Source organism: Bubalus kerabau, chromosome 3 (assembly GCF_029407905.1).
Source record: "Bubalus kerabau isolate K-KA32 ecotype Philippines breed swamp buffalo chromosome 3, PCC_UOA_SB_1v2, whole genome shotgun sequence".
Taxonomy (NCBI): Eukaryota; Metazoa; Chordata; class Mammalia; order Artiodactyla; family Bovidae; genus Bubalus; species Bubalus kerabau.
In genome coordinates this window covers 11558627-11575541 of record NC_073626.1, presented here as the reverse complement: position 1 = coordinate 11575541, position 16915 = coordinate 11558627, and the positions used below count along the sequence as shown (strand labels likewise).

General features: G+C 46.6%; 2 protein-coding genes across 17 annotated transcripts in view; one reads left to right on the top strand and one right to left on the bottom strand.

Annotated features, from left to right (window-relative positions):
- Window positions 1-3253, top strand: part of ATXN1 (ataxin 1) — a 415565-nt gene extending 412312 nt beyond the window's left edge. For 13 of the 14 annotated variants that reach the window (XM_055570690.1, XM_055570680.1, XM_055570687.1 and 10 more), the window contains 2 exons: window positions 1095-1617; window positions 2868-3253. In XM_055570690.1, the coding sequence (XP_055426665.1) occupies window positions 1095-1617; window positions 2868-2962 (618 nt within the window). In that variant the 3' untranslated portion in view covers window positions 2963-3253. Of the gene's footprint in view, window positions 1-1094; window positions 1626-2867 lie in introns of those variants that run through there. The other variant, XM_055570691.1, reaches the window with a different exon arrangement.
- Window positions 3254-6567: 3314 nt separating this feature from the next.
- GMPR (guanosine monophosphate reductase) overlaps window positions 6568-16915 on the bottom strand; it is a 69067-nt gene continuing 58719 nt past the window's right edge. The window contains exons 10-11 of one of the 3 annotated variants that reach the window (XM_055570695.1): window positions 13485-13552; window positions 12204-12422 (exon numbers count right to left, since the gene is read on the bottom strand). In XM_055570695.1, coding sequence (XP_055426670.1) covers window positions 13512-13552 — 41 coding nt within the window. In that variant the 3' untranslated portion in view covers window positions 12204-12422; window positions 13485-13511. Of the gene's footprint in view, window positions 12423-13484; window positions 13553-16915 lie in introns of all 3 variants that reach the window. The other 2 variants (XM_055570694.1, XR_008711350.1) reach the window with 2 other exon arrangements.

Below are 16915 nucleotides of genomic sequence, written 5' to 3'. Positions count from 1 at the left end.
TATCCTTTCAGTCATTTCAATGTATCTAAATTTATGGTAATACATGGCACACGTGTGCATGCTCCAGTCGTGTCTGACTCTTTGAGATGCTATGGACTGTAGACTGCTAGGCTCCTCTGTCCATGGGATTTTCCAGGCAAGAATACTGGAGTGGGTTGCGATGCCCTCCTCCAGGGGATCTTCCTGACCCAGGGATTGAACCTGCGTCTCCTGCAGTTCCTGCATTGGCAGGCAGTTTCTTTCTCACTAGCGCCACCTGGGAAGCCTGCAGGCACATAAGCAGCCTAGAAAAAACAACAGCTACTGAAAGCATGCTGGGCTTCCCCTGCTTTCAATATTTGTCTTTCAGACAAAAGAGAGACTGACTGGAGTGCCTGGGCCTGACCATGTGGCTGGGCCAAGCCCGTGAACTGTTTTGTATTCACTGCACCCTCAAACCCCTGAAGTGTTGCCCAGTTTCAGGTCCTGGGGAAGCCCTCCCTGTTTTCTCCAGCTCTCATTGGTTCTCCTTCTCCTAAATTCCTAGAATATGCATTCATTTGTCCAACAAATACTTATTTTCAACTACGTGCCAGGTACTCTTTTCGGGGCCAGGGACACAGTGATGAACACGTAAGTGCCTGCCTCATGAAGCTAAAATACAGTCTTAACTCTGATGCCTGTTCAACGCTGCCATCGGTGAGGATAGCATCTGTCCAGTGATTAATAAAGCACAGGAACATACTTTGGGCGTGAGTCACATGCAGCGCTCAGCGCCTGAACACTAAGTTGGTGTTCTGTCATCCTTAGAGGGGGGGGTCCATTGACTTGTTTTAACAGAGACCAGCTACAGAGCAGATACACAGTAAAACTATATTTTGAATACTGAATTTAACTTTGGCTTCGCTATACGGTAAACACAGGTACAGCAGAAAATTAAGAGGCTTATTTACATGTGTTGGTAGAGGCAGTTTGGGGAACTGAGTCTGTCTTTTCTTCCCATCAGCTTATGTGCGAATAAAGTATGTTTGTGTACATGTGTATATGCAATAAAACAAGGATGAAACATCTTCATCTTTTCCTTCTTTCTCTTCTCCCTCTCCCTGTTCCCACAGGTCAGCGTGGAAGTTTTGGTAGAGTATCCTTTTTTTGTGTTTGGACAGGGCTGGTCATCCTGTTGCCCAGAGAGGACCAGCCAGCTCTTTGATTTGCCGTGTTCCAAACTCTCCGTCGGGGACGTCTGTATCTCGCTCACCCTCAAGAACCTGAAGAACGGCTCTGTTAAAAAGGGCCAGCCCGTGGATCCGGCCAGTGTCCTGCTGAAGCACTCAAAGGCCGACGGCCTCGCGGGCAGTAGACACAGGTATGTCGAGCAGGAAAACGGCATCAGTCAGGGAAGCACCCAGATGCTCTCTGAGAACGGCGAACTGAAGTTTCCCGAAAAAATAGGATTGCCAGCCGCGCCCTTGCTCACCAAAATAGAACCCAGCAAGCCCACGGCCACGAGGAAGAGGAGGTGGTCAGCGCCTGAGACCCGCAAACTGGAGAAGTCGGAAGACGAGCCACCTTTGACTCTTCCCAAGCCTTCTCTCATTTCTCAGGAGGTTAAGATTTGCATCGAAGGCCGCTCTAACGTAGGCAAGTAGAAGCCGCGTGGGGAAGGGAAAGCTGGCCCTCCTTTATCATTTGTATCCAGATTACAGATGTACTGTAGGTTAAATAACTCAGTATTTACATGTTATCCTCTTACTTTAGGGTTCTGTTATAACCTTGTCATTAGAGTTACAGCGGGTGTTGGGCAGGCGATCGGTGCATATGCTTTTTCCAGGCGTGTCTCTCGGCAGGTGGGGTGCCAGGGTAGGTCCAGCCCAGGCTCCAGGCAGGTGGTGGGCATCCTGGTTGAGATGAAGGTGGCCCCATGGTACCCGCCTTTTCTGGCATCGTGGATGCACCCACGGGGGCACCGGCTTCAGAGGGATGGTCTACGGGAAGGGAGCTGTGTCAGGGGGGTGTGCGTGTGCCTGGGTGACACTTCCGTGAGGGTGTCTTTCTCTCCGCCTCCCTCTCTCTTGCTCTCAGCACCAGATTGGAGGTCTGGGGGAATGTCCTCAGGAGGTTCCCCCGTGCAGAGTCGGCATCGGGGCCTCCGAGAGAGGTACCAGACAGCAGATGGAAAGCTAACCGTGTAAAGGAACATTTCCCCCCCCCCCAACTTATTTTACAATAAAAGCAACTTTTAATCATAGAGATAAATATATAGATATATTTCCCCCTATGGGGCCTGACTGCACTGATATTTTTTTAAAGAGCAACTGCCACCCATGGGATTTCGTTTCTGCTTTACTAGCGCAGTAGCGATGTCTCCAGGGCGTCGTGGTGGGCAGGCGGCCCCTGCTGGCATCTCTCCGCACTGGTTGGGGGCGTGCTGGGCAGCAGGGGTGGGGGAAAGGGAACACCCCCTCCAGTCTCTGTGCAGTGTTAGGAAAACCAATCAGGTTAATTGCATTGACTTCGCTCCCAAGAGATAAGACACAAACTGCCCTTCAAAAGAGCTGCAGAAGCTCTTTGCTTTGGGTTTGCAAATCTTTTGTCTTTTAACTCTAGTACTGTTTATAGTTCATGACAATGGACAACTCGGGTGCCACTTTTTTCAGATTCCAGTGTGACGTGAGGAAATAAGATTTTGAAGATAAGCATATATATTACTATCTTTAAGTACTTAAAATGCCGTTCACACTTTATTACCAAGCATCTTGGTCTCTCATTCAACAAGTACTGTATCTCACTTTAAATTCTTTGAGAAGAAAAACAGAAAAGAAAAAAAAAAAACAAAAAAACTAAGTTGCTTTCTTTTTTTTTTTTTTTTTAACACTGTAACTACATTTCAGCTCTGCAGAGTTTCTCAAGGAGCAAGATGCTGAAAGTTTCAAAGTGTTTTCAAGGGATGAATGTGAATTATGAACTTGTATGTGACAATGAATGACCACCAAGTACAGCCTGACAGGAGGCACTCTTCACTTTGATGTCTCAGAAAGGATTTAAAAAGCATATGCAGAGCTGGCAGAGGAACTGAGAGGGAAGGGATGGGGGAAAAAAAAAAAAAAAGAATACTCACTTTTGTCCAGTGTTTTTCTTTTTAAGACGAACTTTTAAAGAACCTTGCGATTTGCACATCTTGAGTTTATAAATTTGTGTGATATTCCTGCAGTTTTTATCAAATAACATTGTGGGAAAGGCTTGGGGGACTGAACGAGCATAAATAAATGTAGCAAAATTACTTTCTAACCTGCCTAAACTCTAGGCCTTTATAAGGTTATGTTCCTTTCAAGATTCATTTTTGGTCTTCTTACCGTATCTGTCACATAAAACCAGGTCTTAGCAGGACAACTCTGAGAATTTTCTTCAGATTCATTGAGAGAGTTTTCCATGAAGACATTTATATATGTGAGCAAGTTTGTTTTGTTTTTTTTTAAGAAAACAATTATTATTGTTGTTATTAATGTTATTTTCAAAATGACTTTCTTTTTCCATCTGAAATCAAGATTTAATGTTTGGTACAAACCCAGAAAGGGTCTTTCACAGTTGAGACCTTTTATCCCCAGAGATCTGAAAAATTGTTTGTGGGTTTTAAGTGTGCGTTTTAAGTGCTTAAAAGTTTTATAAGGAGAGAGAAATTTTTAAATATTCTTGCTTGGAATGGCTGCAAAGAATCTGAACAAATACCTGATTTTTCTTTTACCATTGAAAATAGTACTTTTTCCATTTCACAGATTTAAAAAAAATTCTCGTCAGCCCACATTCTGGCTTTCCAGTATTCCTTCACATTTAGCTCTCAGCAGAACTGATGATTTTTAGAAACCATTTCTGGGGTGTACCAAAAACATTGGAGTAGGTTTTGAACTGCTAGATCCAGTCCTTGACTTTCTTCGGTGTTCATTACCCTCTCAGCATACTCGCAGAGAGCTGGGTGAGTCCATTCTTGCAGTCATATTGCTTATTTAGTGCTGTATTTTTTTAAACGTCTCTGTTCAGAGAACTTGCTTAATCTTCCATATATTCTGCTCAGGGCACTTGCAATTATTAGGTTTTGTTTTTCTTTTTTTGTTTTGACGGTAAGAGGAATACGGGGCTGCCATACAGACTTTGTCCTCCTCAGTCCCATTCACGTGGACTCAGAGAAACACCCACCACCTTTTGGCTTCTTTTGAGTATTGAACTAACCGGATCCACACCTCCAACACTAAAACGGGAAAACATGCGTGGTTTGGAGCAATAGGAACATCATCATTGTTTTTCGTGCTTTTGTTTTAGGTATAGGAATTATCAAAGAGTCGGTTTTTTCTAAACATTGTCCCATTTCACCTTCTTGCTTCTTTAGTGTGGGCAATATTTTCCGTGCCAATCGAGTCTGATCAGTGTGCTCTAGAGAAAGTGTAGGTAGGCCCCTCTTGGCTTTTTCCGTATTCTCGCAATCCTTTTCCTGCGCCGGCCAGAGAAGGGCTGGAAGGAAGGAGCCAGGAAGGGGAGAGCCTCCTGCTGGGCGATTGCCCTCCTCGGGGAAGCCGAGGCCCCGGGGCAGGGAACTTTCGGGGGAGCCCCGCGTTTCCGTTGCCCTGTTACAGAAAAGAGCAAACAAAGGAGATCTTCCCCTCCTCACCGCGAGGAATAGTGGCGCGCAGACGGGAAGCAGGCAGACTCATTTCTAAGGCACACTCTGGGGCAGTCGAGCCAGGATCAGCCCCTGTTCCAGGGTCCTTTCCTCGAGTAGGTGGGCCCCCACCCGCTCAGGTCTGTATCCTGGAGACTTGGAGCCGTGCCTCCTCCGAGCGTAGGCTGGAAGCGTGGTCCACCGCGTGCGCGCCTTCCGAGCCTCGGGCGCAGGCGGCTGCGGAGGGGCCGGGCCTCCTGCGGACAATGGCCACCGCTCCTCTGTGGCAGCTCTCGCCTCCAAATAGGAAGGCCATCCGGAGGACAGGGGCCCTCCTCTCCTTGGCACACGTGGGCGAGCGCCGAGGCCCCCAGAGCAGCCCGGTCACCGCATCCGCGTAGCCCACCTAACAGTGCCGGGCGTAGAAACCTTCCGGTGCCGCGCAGCTTGCGAGGAGCAGCCGTGTGCCTCTGTGCCGTGCCCACTTTGCAATATTTACCTAACCCATCTTTTGTTCTTCTTACCCGTTTTCCATTTTTAAACTAGTAACAGCAGGCCTTTTGCGTTTACAGTGGAACACAATCACCAAGAAATTAGTCAGGGCGAAAAGAAAAAAAAAAAATTCACCAACAAACAAGGACCTCTCTTTCTAGGGATTTCTAAATCTATAAAATGACTGTTCCTTAGGATGTTTCAACTTCAGAATTATTTCAGTTTGGGCCACATTGGGGGCGGGGCGGGGCGGCTAGAGAGATGGATACCACTTACCTCAAATCTTTTCAAGTGGAAATCCAAAATTGCTTTTTCATTTGGACGTTCAGGATGATTTTCTATGTCGGTCAATTTTGTGTCTTTTCCAACTCACCCCCGTTTGTTTTGGGAGGAATTTCTTCTTCTTTTTTTTTCCCATTGCTGTCCTCAATCCCATCTCACCCTGAATCATGACCCTCTGTGTGTTCCGTTAGGTGAGCGCTTCGGGTTTTCTCGCCCACCGGGAAATGGCAGCACCTCTCCTCCTCCCCCCAAGGAACTCTGCAGAACCTTTCACACCTCTAACTCAGGGACGGGGCTGGCGTGTGTGTGGTACACTGATGTGTCCAGAAGCAGCACTTTGACTGTTCTGGGAGTAGGGTTGTACAACTTCAAGGAATGTTTGGATTTCCTGCATCGTGTGGATTTCTCCTTAGATACTGCATAGGTTGCAATATAATGCTGCATGTTCAAGACGAACAGTAGCTCCTAGAAATCATAAAATCCACTCTTTGCACATAGTTCGATCTTTACTGAAATACATTGCCAAAATTTACTTTTGTTGTATAGCTTTCGAATTTTTTTTTTTAAGGAAACAATTGACTACTAAGGAAGCCTGTTTGTTTCATAGAGGAAAAAAAAATCTCAAATGCTTTTGAAGACACTAAATGCCATGCTATTTCAGATCTGGGTGAAGAAGCAGAGCTCTGGGGATGGAAGGCCGGGCTTTTTGGGCTGTGTTGGTTGTCATGGCTACTGTTTGATGAACTGTAAGCAGCTCGACAAACCGTGGTCCGTTTCCTCCTAAAACCCTTTGCACATCCTATCTCCTAGTCACCCATGATAATCCCAGATGAAAAAAGGGCCAGCAGTCTCCGTGGTCCAATCCCACTTCTTCAGGGTGATGTGAAAGCAAAGGAAATGATACTGTGTGGGCTTTTCAAGCAAAGCGGAAGTTTCTGCTTCCACCTTTGTTTTCAACCCAGAATTTCTGAAATAGAAAATTTAAGAACACATCTAGTAATAACTATACAGAGAACATACTTTGCTATAAAGCACCTGCCTATCTATGCCATTGTGTTAGGTTGGTTTCCTCTTTTTTTCCTCCACCGACAGTGTTGTGTTTCTGTTGATAGGGAAACTCCAAACGGTTTGCACACCTCTACTCCGGAGCTAAGATTTCTTTTACATAGATGACCTCGCTTCAAATAAGTTACCTTACTGATAGATCTTTTCTTGTAGCACTATACCTTGTGGAAATTTTTTTTTTTTAATGTACACCTAATTTGAGAAGCTGAAGAAAAAAAAAAAAACTTTGAAGCACTCACTTTGAGGAGTACAGGTAATGTTTTACAAAATTGCACAAAAGAAAAATGAATGTCAAAATGATTCATTCAGTGTTTGAAAGATATGGATCTGTTGAAACAATGAGTTTCATACCTTGTTTGTAAAAAAAAAAAAAAAGCATAAAGGTTGAAAGTTACATGTTTTTTTGTATATAGAAATATGTCATGTCTAAATGATCAGATTTGTATGGTTATGGCCTGAAAGAATTACTACTTAAAAGGCTCTTCAACTATACCTATGCTTCCTCTAGGTTTTTGTTACATAGAACCCTCTTCTGAGGGAGAGTAATTCTGTATTTTGCAATTAGAGAATACTGTTCATTCCTATGCCGAAAGTACTTCTCCGAGCTCCCTTCTTAGTTTAAACTCTTAAGCCATTGCAACTCCTTTTTCTCCAGAGATGATGTTTGACATTTTCAGCACTTCCTGTTCCAGTAAACCCAAAGAATATAATTCTGAACAAGAAGTGTTTGTAACAAGGGATCCTGGCTACCAAGAAAACGGGGCTCATCACGAGGACACGCACACACACACAAATGTTCAGCCTTCTCTGCCCCCCGACACCTCATTTCAATGGCGGGGGGTGGGGGGTTAAACAAGAATTTTAGTTGAGATGCCTCATTTCACTTTGGTTTTTTTTTTTTTTTTCTTTACCATTAAGAGGCCAAAATTAACGTGGAGCAACTTCTCAGAAGTCATATTCTGTCCAGAAATCAAGCCAGCCAGCAGAAACTGGACAGCTGGCAGGGGAGGGGCGGGATGTTGAGCAGATCCCCCCTCCAGTTCTTAAAATTCAGAATCTGAGCCCCTCCCTACATTACACGCAATGTTTCTGGTAGCTGACATTCACCTGTACGACGGCAGGAGGGAACAGCAGCTTCAGTTTCTCGTGTCCTCACAACTTGCATACAAATGGTTCAGCTGTATTAAAATTAAGTGCTTTTGGCCAATAGGTAGTAGCTCTCCAGTAACCGTCTCTTAAGAATTTCCGTCACTTTTCTCAGCTGAAAGGACTCCAGTCTTCCACTGCAGATAATTGGAGACTTCACCCAAGTTTTCTTTCCCTTTAGTTTGTTCGTTTGCTGTCTGGGACGGCCAATGAGCCAGTCTCCTTTTCCATGGCCAGTCTGAAGGCCCCCTTTGGAAGTGCTGTTTGCAGTCATCCTTGCCGAGGTAACAGGAACTGTCCTCTGGAATAAATGGCAAGTCTGAACGGTTACCAAGCTGGGTGTGTAGGTTTCCTCTGGTTCCTAACACGAACCGCCTACTCTTCAATTAATCCAGTTCAGGAGTGGGGTGAATTTCTTTGTCAGTGAACATTAAACTTGATACCTGTGTACATCAGTTCTGTGAATACTGCCATTTTGGCCTTTTAGGGGAGGTTTTTTTTTCCCCTCCTCAGCCTTCACTGCTCCCTGTACACCCAAATTAGTGTCAGCTGAAAGGCTCCAGCAGAGCCCTGCCAGCATTTTCTGGTGGCCTTTGGTTAAGACAAGAGTCCTAATTTCTAGCCAGTGGGGTCCTGGCCCCAGGGCCATCTCTGAGAGTCACACCAATGTGTTTTTCTAATATCAGCTCACGACCTACCAACCTTCCAATCGTACGCCTCCCACCGGCCAAGGAAAAAGAGACACCAGAACTTTGAGGGCACTATCAGACTGACATGGCCAGTACAGAGGAGAACTAGGGAAGGGATGATGATTTGCACCTTATTGAAAAGAAAAACTTAAGTGCATACATAGTTAAGAGCTTTTATTGTGACAGGAGAACTTTTTTCCATATGCGTGCATACTCTCTGTAATTCCAGTGTAAAATATTGTACTTGCACTAGCTTTTTTAAAACAAATATTAAAAAAAAAATGGAAGAATTCCTATTCTATTTTCTAATCGTGGTGTGTCTATTTGTAGGATACACTCGAGTCTGTTTATTGAATTTTATGGTCCCTTTCTTTGATGGTGCTTGCAGGTTTTCTAGGTAGAAATTATTTCATTATTATAATAAAACAATGTTTGATTCAAAATTTGAACAAAATTGTTTTAAATAAATTGTCTGTAAACCAGTACAAGTTTATTGTTTCAGTATACTCGTACTAATAAAATAACCGTGCCAATTGCAAACATGTCTGTGCCTTGTGTCAGGTCCTTGGAAACCAGGGAGGCTGAGGAAGTGGTGGGCCTTCTTTCTTCTTGATCTGCTGTGATCACTGGGTAGGTCTGTGGTGGCAAAGGTGACAAAAGGCTTTGCCTTTCTTACTAATTTTGGGGAGTGGTAAGTGAGTCAGTTGTGCTTGAGATGAGAATCAGATAAAAGTCAGGTTTCAACATCTGATGTTTCAGCTTGTTCCATTTGTTTCTCCTCTCTGCACACTGCTGTTTTTACAAGAGATTTTTCTTCTCAACAGAATTTGGCATCTTTGTGGGCTCGTAGTATTATCAATATGTTTCTGTAAGCTTTGCTGCACAGTGGTTAATGGTCTGAAGGTGGAAAGTTCATTTGTGTTTCTTGGAGTTCATGCCTGTTAGAAACTCAGAGGTTTGCACGGTGTCCGCTCTCAGATGGAGGAGACTTGGCAGTTGCCCCAGAAAGGAATTCCTCCAGGACCCAGTCAGGTAAGGCCCTCGACCTGTATCTGCACGCGTGGCTGTCCAATCCTTCCAGGCTCCAGCTTCTGCAGTGCTGGAAGAGAACTCTTGGCATCCAATTCAGCATTGTTGCTCACCCCAGGCAGGGACGGGTATCTCTCTTCCTGTTAGTCGTCTTGCTTCGGTGTATCGGGACATCTCACCAGGACTCTGCTGTTAGGCCTGCGGCATTGAGGTCCTGTTGTACTAAGAATGCTAGTGTGAACGAATGTTGGTGTGTAAATTAGCAGTGATGCACTGAGCCTTGAAATCCAGACAACAAGGCTGTCCAAGCCCTCATCCTCCAGAACAGTCGGGCAGACGTGGGCTGCTCTGGTGCAGCAGTCTGGACCGCCGCCTGCTCTGCTGTTGTAATAGTAGCTGCTGATGGTCCTGACCAGTCTGGGTTCCACGAGCTGCGAGTCTTACCTGAGCCAGTCTGGCTGATGAGAGGAAAGCCTTTGCTTCACAGGCGGCAACGAGGTCGACCTTGAAACCACCAGGAACCTACAGTGCACAGGAAGCCCTGTACAATCAGCAGGTCGGAGGGCATCCAGGGCAGGCCCCCCCACGCCCACTGCTACTGGAGGCAGCGATGAACCTGCAGAGGGTCAGGGAGCCTTAGAAGTGAAACCTCTGCTTCAACATGTTCCTGATGAGGTTCTGGCTTCTGTGATCTGTTTTCGCTTCCCTAAAAACCAGGTGAGTGAGGAACTGCCTCACTCCCCTTGGTGGAAACAGAGTGGGTAGTCTGGAAAGTCTTTGCACAAGATGGATAAAGCAGGCACACGTCCTCACAGATAGGACTGGACAGCCCCAAGCCAAGACAGGAGTATGAAGGATGCTGTTCTGGAAGTTTCCTGACTACTTACTGGCAGTCCCTTTTTAAGAGCTTTAAGACTTCTCCTCCACTTCTTTCCCTTCTTTTGCCATGAAGGATCTCTTAAAACTAATGAACTCAAGGGGTCAAGTGCGACACACACTTAGCACAGGTACAGGGGTTCACACCTCAGACAACCAGACAGAAAAGGTGGGGTACCTCCAGTAGCAACGCACATCCTGCCAGAGGTTCAGTATCCTTCAAACCCTTGAGTGTGTGGGCGTTCGTGTTCCTACAAGAATTACTCTGGGTGGATTTAGGAGGAAAAAGTATTACCATGGAGCTCAAGTTGCTGGATTTTTTAACATATTCTTCTAAGACTGTGAGACTGGACCATGAAGAAGGCTGAGCGCTGAAGAATTGATGCCTTTGAGTCATGATGCTGGAGAAGACTCCTGAGAGTCCCTTGGACAGCAAGGAGCTCAAACTGGTCAATCCTAAAGGAAAACCACCCTGAGTATTCATTGGAAGGACTGATGCTGAAGCTGAAGTTTTCCAATACTTTGGCCACCTTATGCAAAGAGCTGACTCATTGGGAAAGACCCTGATGCTGGGAAAGATTGAGGACAGGAGAAGGGGGCAACAGAGGATGAAATAGTTGGATGGCATCACCAACTCAACAGACATGAATCTGAACAAACTCCTGGACATAGTGAAAGACAGGGAAGCCTGACGTGCTGCAGTCCATGGGGTCACAAAGAGTCGGACACAACTGAGCAACTGCATGAACAACAAAGCCTATAAACTCAGGCCTTTGAGTCCCTGGAGTGTGGTGGTTTGTTCGGATTCCTCATACGGTGTCAGTCACCAGGAACATCAGGCTGTTAATTCACTCTCACGCAGCAGGAATGAGTGGCTCCTCTCTCCTCCAGGGCCGTCCCTTGTCTCTTCAAAGAAAAATTAACTCCTGTATCTGCTGCTTTAGCCCCATTTAAAAGGAAATGAAGCAAAACATCCTGGGCTGCATACACTTCCCAGTCTTAATACTCAAGTAATGCTTCAAAAGAAGTGGCCGGTCATTAATGCACGCGGGTTCACCGTTTAGACAAGTGCCACCGCGCGCTGGGGTGGGACTCCCACCAAGGCCCTGAGTCTTTTCTCCAAGAAAGTACGAATGTCACCAATGAATGAATGGACTCTTAGCAGCATCCAGGGTCCCTCCTGGAGAGTATTCATTGCTGTGACGAGGGGTCGCTAGCTCCGATTCTAAACCAATGTCAAGGCTTCAGCTGCTTTTCACTGGTTCTCTACCTGCCAACTTTTTAGTGGATAACCTTACAATGGAAAGATCCCCTGGAACTTCTTCAAAATAATGTTCTGTCTTTGAGAGAGAGGACAGCCTGGAACTGAGGGGGAGAGGGGAGACATGGAGGAAAATCAATCTAACGAAAACCCAGGACAAGACTAAAAGCAGCATGAGCACAGTGACAGAGGACCTGTTCCCCAAAGGCATGGGTAAGGGACGTGGCGACAGTGTCCCCGCACCTTGGGGACACCTAGAGGAAACCAAGTTCAGCTGTCCGGTTGATTGCTCTCATTCTTCTGCAGCATCTGTGAGCTGGATGGAGCAGGGGCTGGCTCCCCTGGCCGCAGCCCCACCCTTCCCACCCAGGTACCTTGACCACCAAGAGCCAGTCATGGGAAGGAAGCAGAAGACCCCCAGCTCCCCCAACAATGTGGTCCTGTAAATGCAAACTCCAGCACGCAAGCAAGTCTTCATAGCATTATATTAAAGTGAAACCATTTTCTTTTAAAAAAAAAAAAAGGCGTGAGTATTCGTTTTAACAATGAGGTTACACATTTCGGGCAGGTAACTCTAACCGCTGACCCACTGAGTGCCTGACTTCTGGGCCCCTCGACCTAGGGGAGCCCCGCAGCCTCCAGGTGACGGGAGAAGAGGGGGCGGCCCCCACACCCCAGGACCTGCTGGAACCTCTGCCCTAACATGAGGAGGGAGATGGAAAAGCAGGTGTGTGTGGATGCCTCCGCTGGCCGGAGGTGGCCTCGTCCTCGGGGTTAGCTGAACACGGTGTTGTGTTGCTGGGTCACTCGGATGAACGTCGCCCTCCTGCTGAGCTCTTTGAGTTTGGCAGCCCCCACGTAGGTGCAAGTAGACCTCAGTCCCCCGAGAATATCCAGAATAGTGTTCTCGACATCCCCTTTGTAAGGCACTTCCACAGTCTTGCCCTCAGGGGCTCTGGAAGAAAAAGGAAGCATTTCTTTCAGTCTGGTTCTTTTCCCTGAACTACCCAGCCAGGATCCCCAGCTTTGGCACTTGAACCCACCCCAAGGCACTCTGGGAGGACCTCAGCCTTGCTGCACACGCCACGTGGGTCAGGCCAGCACCGCGGGTGAACGCACTCCTCCCACCCAAGACGCACAACCTGGCTGCTGACTGCCCAGAGTGCCGGGAACACAAAGTCTCCATCAGCAACTCCTGGAAGAGCTGCAGACCCGGCCCGCACCCCCCCCCCCCATCTCCTACAGGTACGCCACACCTTCCATCGGAAACCAGCCCCCTCTTTCCATCCTCTGCTAATCTGTACACGGGCCTCCAGCTGACCCGGAGTCCAGAACACCTATGGGGTGGGGGAACAGACCTCACGGCCACCTCCCACCAAGGCCTCTCCTGCTGGCCCGCCCTAACCAATAACAGAACAAGCCCAGGGTGTGCCCTTCCCCCGTACCCCTGCCAGCCCTCCAAACAGCATCAGACAGAGCATCTTCACAGGAGACGATCGAGAGAGGAAGAAGGGACAGATAAAACGGACAAGTGGGCACTGTGAGGTTACATGGAGACCTCCATGAGTGAGGTAAGTGATTCCACTCACACGGCCTCTGTTGGGCACCCCTCAGCTTACCTCCCTGCGTCTGCACAAATCACCATGCCTGGACGTGATGTGGGGCCTCTGCAAGGTGGACCCAGAGCAGAACTAAGGACCTCCTCAACACCCAAGGCTTTGGTAAGCATCCTTCATGTTTTCTGGGTGACACTTAGAAATTCAGGTCTGGCTCATGGCACAAACGTTAAACCACATCTGACTGTCCTGCTGAGTCCTTGTCCCACTCTTCCCAAGGCCACCAAGCAACACTGCCGGATTCCGCGTCACACCCCCTTACTGCAGGTTCTGAAGATACCATCTAGACTTGTGTTAGAAGGGGGCATTACAAGAAGGGAATCTCCAGTAGGGAATCTCCAGTCCACACAAAACTACCCCCCATCCAAGGGTCAGGAAATCTGGAAATTCTAACAATTTACCAAATACCGGAACTTTAGCTGGTCTCTTCATATGAAAAAACAGCATCTCTTGATCAAAAAGTCATTACCTAGAATTTCAAAAGGGTATTAACTCTTGTGAATTGAAATCTACACATGTAAGACTACCCTCAGGTAAGATCTAGTAGTTGAAACCATTGACCAGAACAAGACAAGGATGTCCATTCTCGCCCTGTTATTCAACATAGTTTTTGAAGCCCTAGCCTCTGCAATCAGAGAAGAAATAAAAGGAATCCAAACTGGAAAAGAAGTAAAACTGTTTGCAGATGATGAGACTATACATAGAAAATCCTAAAGAGGCCGCCAGAAAACTACCGGTGCTAATCAAGGAATTTGGTAGAGCTGCAGGATACAAAATTAATGCACAGAAATCTCTTGCATTCCTATACACCAACAATGAAAGATCAGAAAGAGAAATTAAGGAAATACCATTTTACCATTGCAACAAAAAATAAAAATACCTTGGAATAAGCCTACCTGAAGCAAAGACCTTTCCTTGGTTAAAGGAGAACAGTATGGAGGTTCCTTAAAAAACTAAAAATAGAGCTACCCTATGACCCAGCAATCCCACTCCTGGGCATATACCAGAGAAAACCCTGAATTCCAAAAAGATACAGGCACCTCAATGTTTACTGCAGTACTATTTACAATAGCCCAGACATGGAAGCAACCTAATGTCCATCAACAGGAATGGCTACTGATGTGGCACACATCCAGAATGGAATATTACTCAGCCAGAAAACGGAATGAAATTGTACCATATGCAAAAACATGGATAGACCTCGAGACAGTCATACAGAGTGAAGTCAAGTCAGAGAAAAACAAATATGCAATAACACGTATATGTGGACTCTAGAAAAATGGTAGAAAGGAACTTATCTACAAAGCAGAAATGGGAGGGAAATCCAAATAAAGAGGGGATATAGGTATACATATAGCTGATTTACTTTGCTGTAAAGCAGAAACTAACACAACATTGTAAACAAACAACTATAGTCCAATAAAAATTAAGGAAAAACAAAAACACAACCATTGACCAGACCAAGGGCTGGCCTAGGGGCTAGTTTACAGCAACAAGTTCATGAAGCCGGTCACTGGTCACACCCAAGATGACTGGTATCGCTGTATTCTCTGACCACAGACCAACATGTGCGTATGTGCCAGAAATGATAACCATTTCATTTTTTAACAAACATTTCCACGGCCTCCCCAGGCTTACAGACACCCTCCAGATCCTCAGCATCACTTCTTCTCTAAGTGGCGATGGTACCTTTTGCAAGTCATTTATCATCGACGCCCAAGTCTTCTCATCTGTAAAATGAAGGGCTTTGATGTGTCTCCCAAGGACAGTGTGAGAACTAAATGGGTAATGACTGGGAAGGAACCAGCAAAGCATAAATAACTCGGCCTTAATTAAATACAATGTCAAAGTAGGAGAACCAGTCTTAGGAGAAGATTGGATGATGGGGGGGCGGGGGTGATGCAGAGACAGAACACGGATGCAGCCTAGAGGGTTCATGCTGCCTCTGGATTACGCTTCTCACTCCTTCAGCACTTTCCTTCCGTGTCTAAGATTTGATTGAATCCACTTCCGGAATTGAGTCTTGGTACTCCCAGATCTTCTATTTTCTGTTTTGTCTAAACCCTGCTGGAATCACAGAAGATGGTTTTTTGTTCAGCTCCTTGGTTTCTGTTCACGCTCTAGCTTGGTCCGGCCTTCCCTACCTGCTTTTCTTAGAAACCCAAAACAGATGCAGTGGCTAGAGGGCAAAAAAAGTCCTCCAGGCAAAGCACCCGGCTGTCATGCAGTTGCAATGCTTCCTCTCCCAGACCAGCACATGGGAGAAGGCACAGGCCCTTGAACAGTGGTACTGGTAAAGCATTAGGCTGCTTGGCAGAGGCTCAGGTCGAAGGGGAGGCAGTAAACCCCTCTCTCTCTCTTCCCCAACGCTGTCCAGCCTCCTCCACCAGTCATCACACAGGAGAAAGAGGCCTTTGGAGGCTGCATGGGATGGGGTGTCCCTCTTGTCCTAAACTGTCTGCAGCTTCCAGGATGAAGGTATGAATGTAGCCCCCAGCTCCTTGTTCCCACCCCGCTGTCCCCACAACTACAACATCTTTTTCTTATTGAGATTCCCCCCGAGAGAGAAAAAGACTGCAGAAAAAGAGGAGTGAAGTTAGACTACCAGTACCGAGGAACAGAACTCTGGGGGGGACCCCACCCCTCCCACCAGCCTGCCCACCTGAAATATCTCAGTGACTGAACTGTGTACCTTGAGCCTGGCTCAGACCTTACATAATGCATCCAAATCCCACGTCCTCATGGTAAGCTTTTGGGTGTGGAATAAGTGGTAGGAAATGGAGGGTATCGGCCCATGGCAGGGGGCCTGAACTTCCGTCCTTCTAAGGATTCAGGAGCTCCTGTCCCATCCACATGGTGCAGCCTGTCATCACTGCCAACTCTGATGAGACGCAATGGCAGACTCTACAGAGCAGGGCGAGGTGGTGAGTAAATTCTGCCACAACGTTCTTCAAACACACGTACACACTCAATTAAAACGGAAGTGGAACAGATAAGCAGATGTGAGCATCCCTTCTGCAGACTGACATGATTAAATGCCTACAAATGCTGCCTGTGTCAGCTGTCTAAACCTGCAGGCAGGGGCGAGTCCTGTGGGAGCTGCTGCAGGTGACAGGGCATTCTTCCCAAAAGGTCTGACCTCCGGGAGGGGGTGTCACCCACCCCATCTCACATGCGGTGGGAGACCCTTCAGCCTGACTCACCCAGGCTCCACAGGGGCTCTCTCAGGACGAGGCTGGGATATTCTGGCCTAGCCCCCTGGAAGCCTAGTGGGTCCCCTCCAGGGCTGGCAACAAAAGTCATAACTACTCACGCATACCCCTAATTCCATTTCCAACTCGACCCCAAACACTGCCAATGCTAGTTGGATAAAAATTATGGCTGTTTTGAAAGAGGCCAGGATGGGTTTTCTAATCAAAGATGACATAAATAGATGGAAAGAAACCACGTTCTTGGATTGGAGGAATCAATACTGTCAACATGCTTATACTACCCAATGCAATCTACACATTCAATGCAATCTCTATCAAATTAGCAATGGCATTTTTCACAGAACAACAACAAAAAATTCTTACAATTTGTATGGAGACACAAAAGACACCAAATAGCCAAAGTGATCTTGAGAAAGAAAAATGAAGCTGGAGGAATCAGGCCCCCCTGACTTCAGACTATACTATATACAAAGCTACAGTTATCTAAAGAATATGGTACTGGCACAAAAACAAATGTAGGTAAATGGAACAGGACAGCAAGCTCAGAAATAAATCCACACACCTATGGTCAATTACATTAACATCATACACAAAAAGAAACTCAAAATGGATGTAAGACC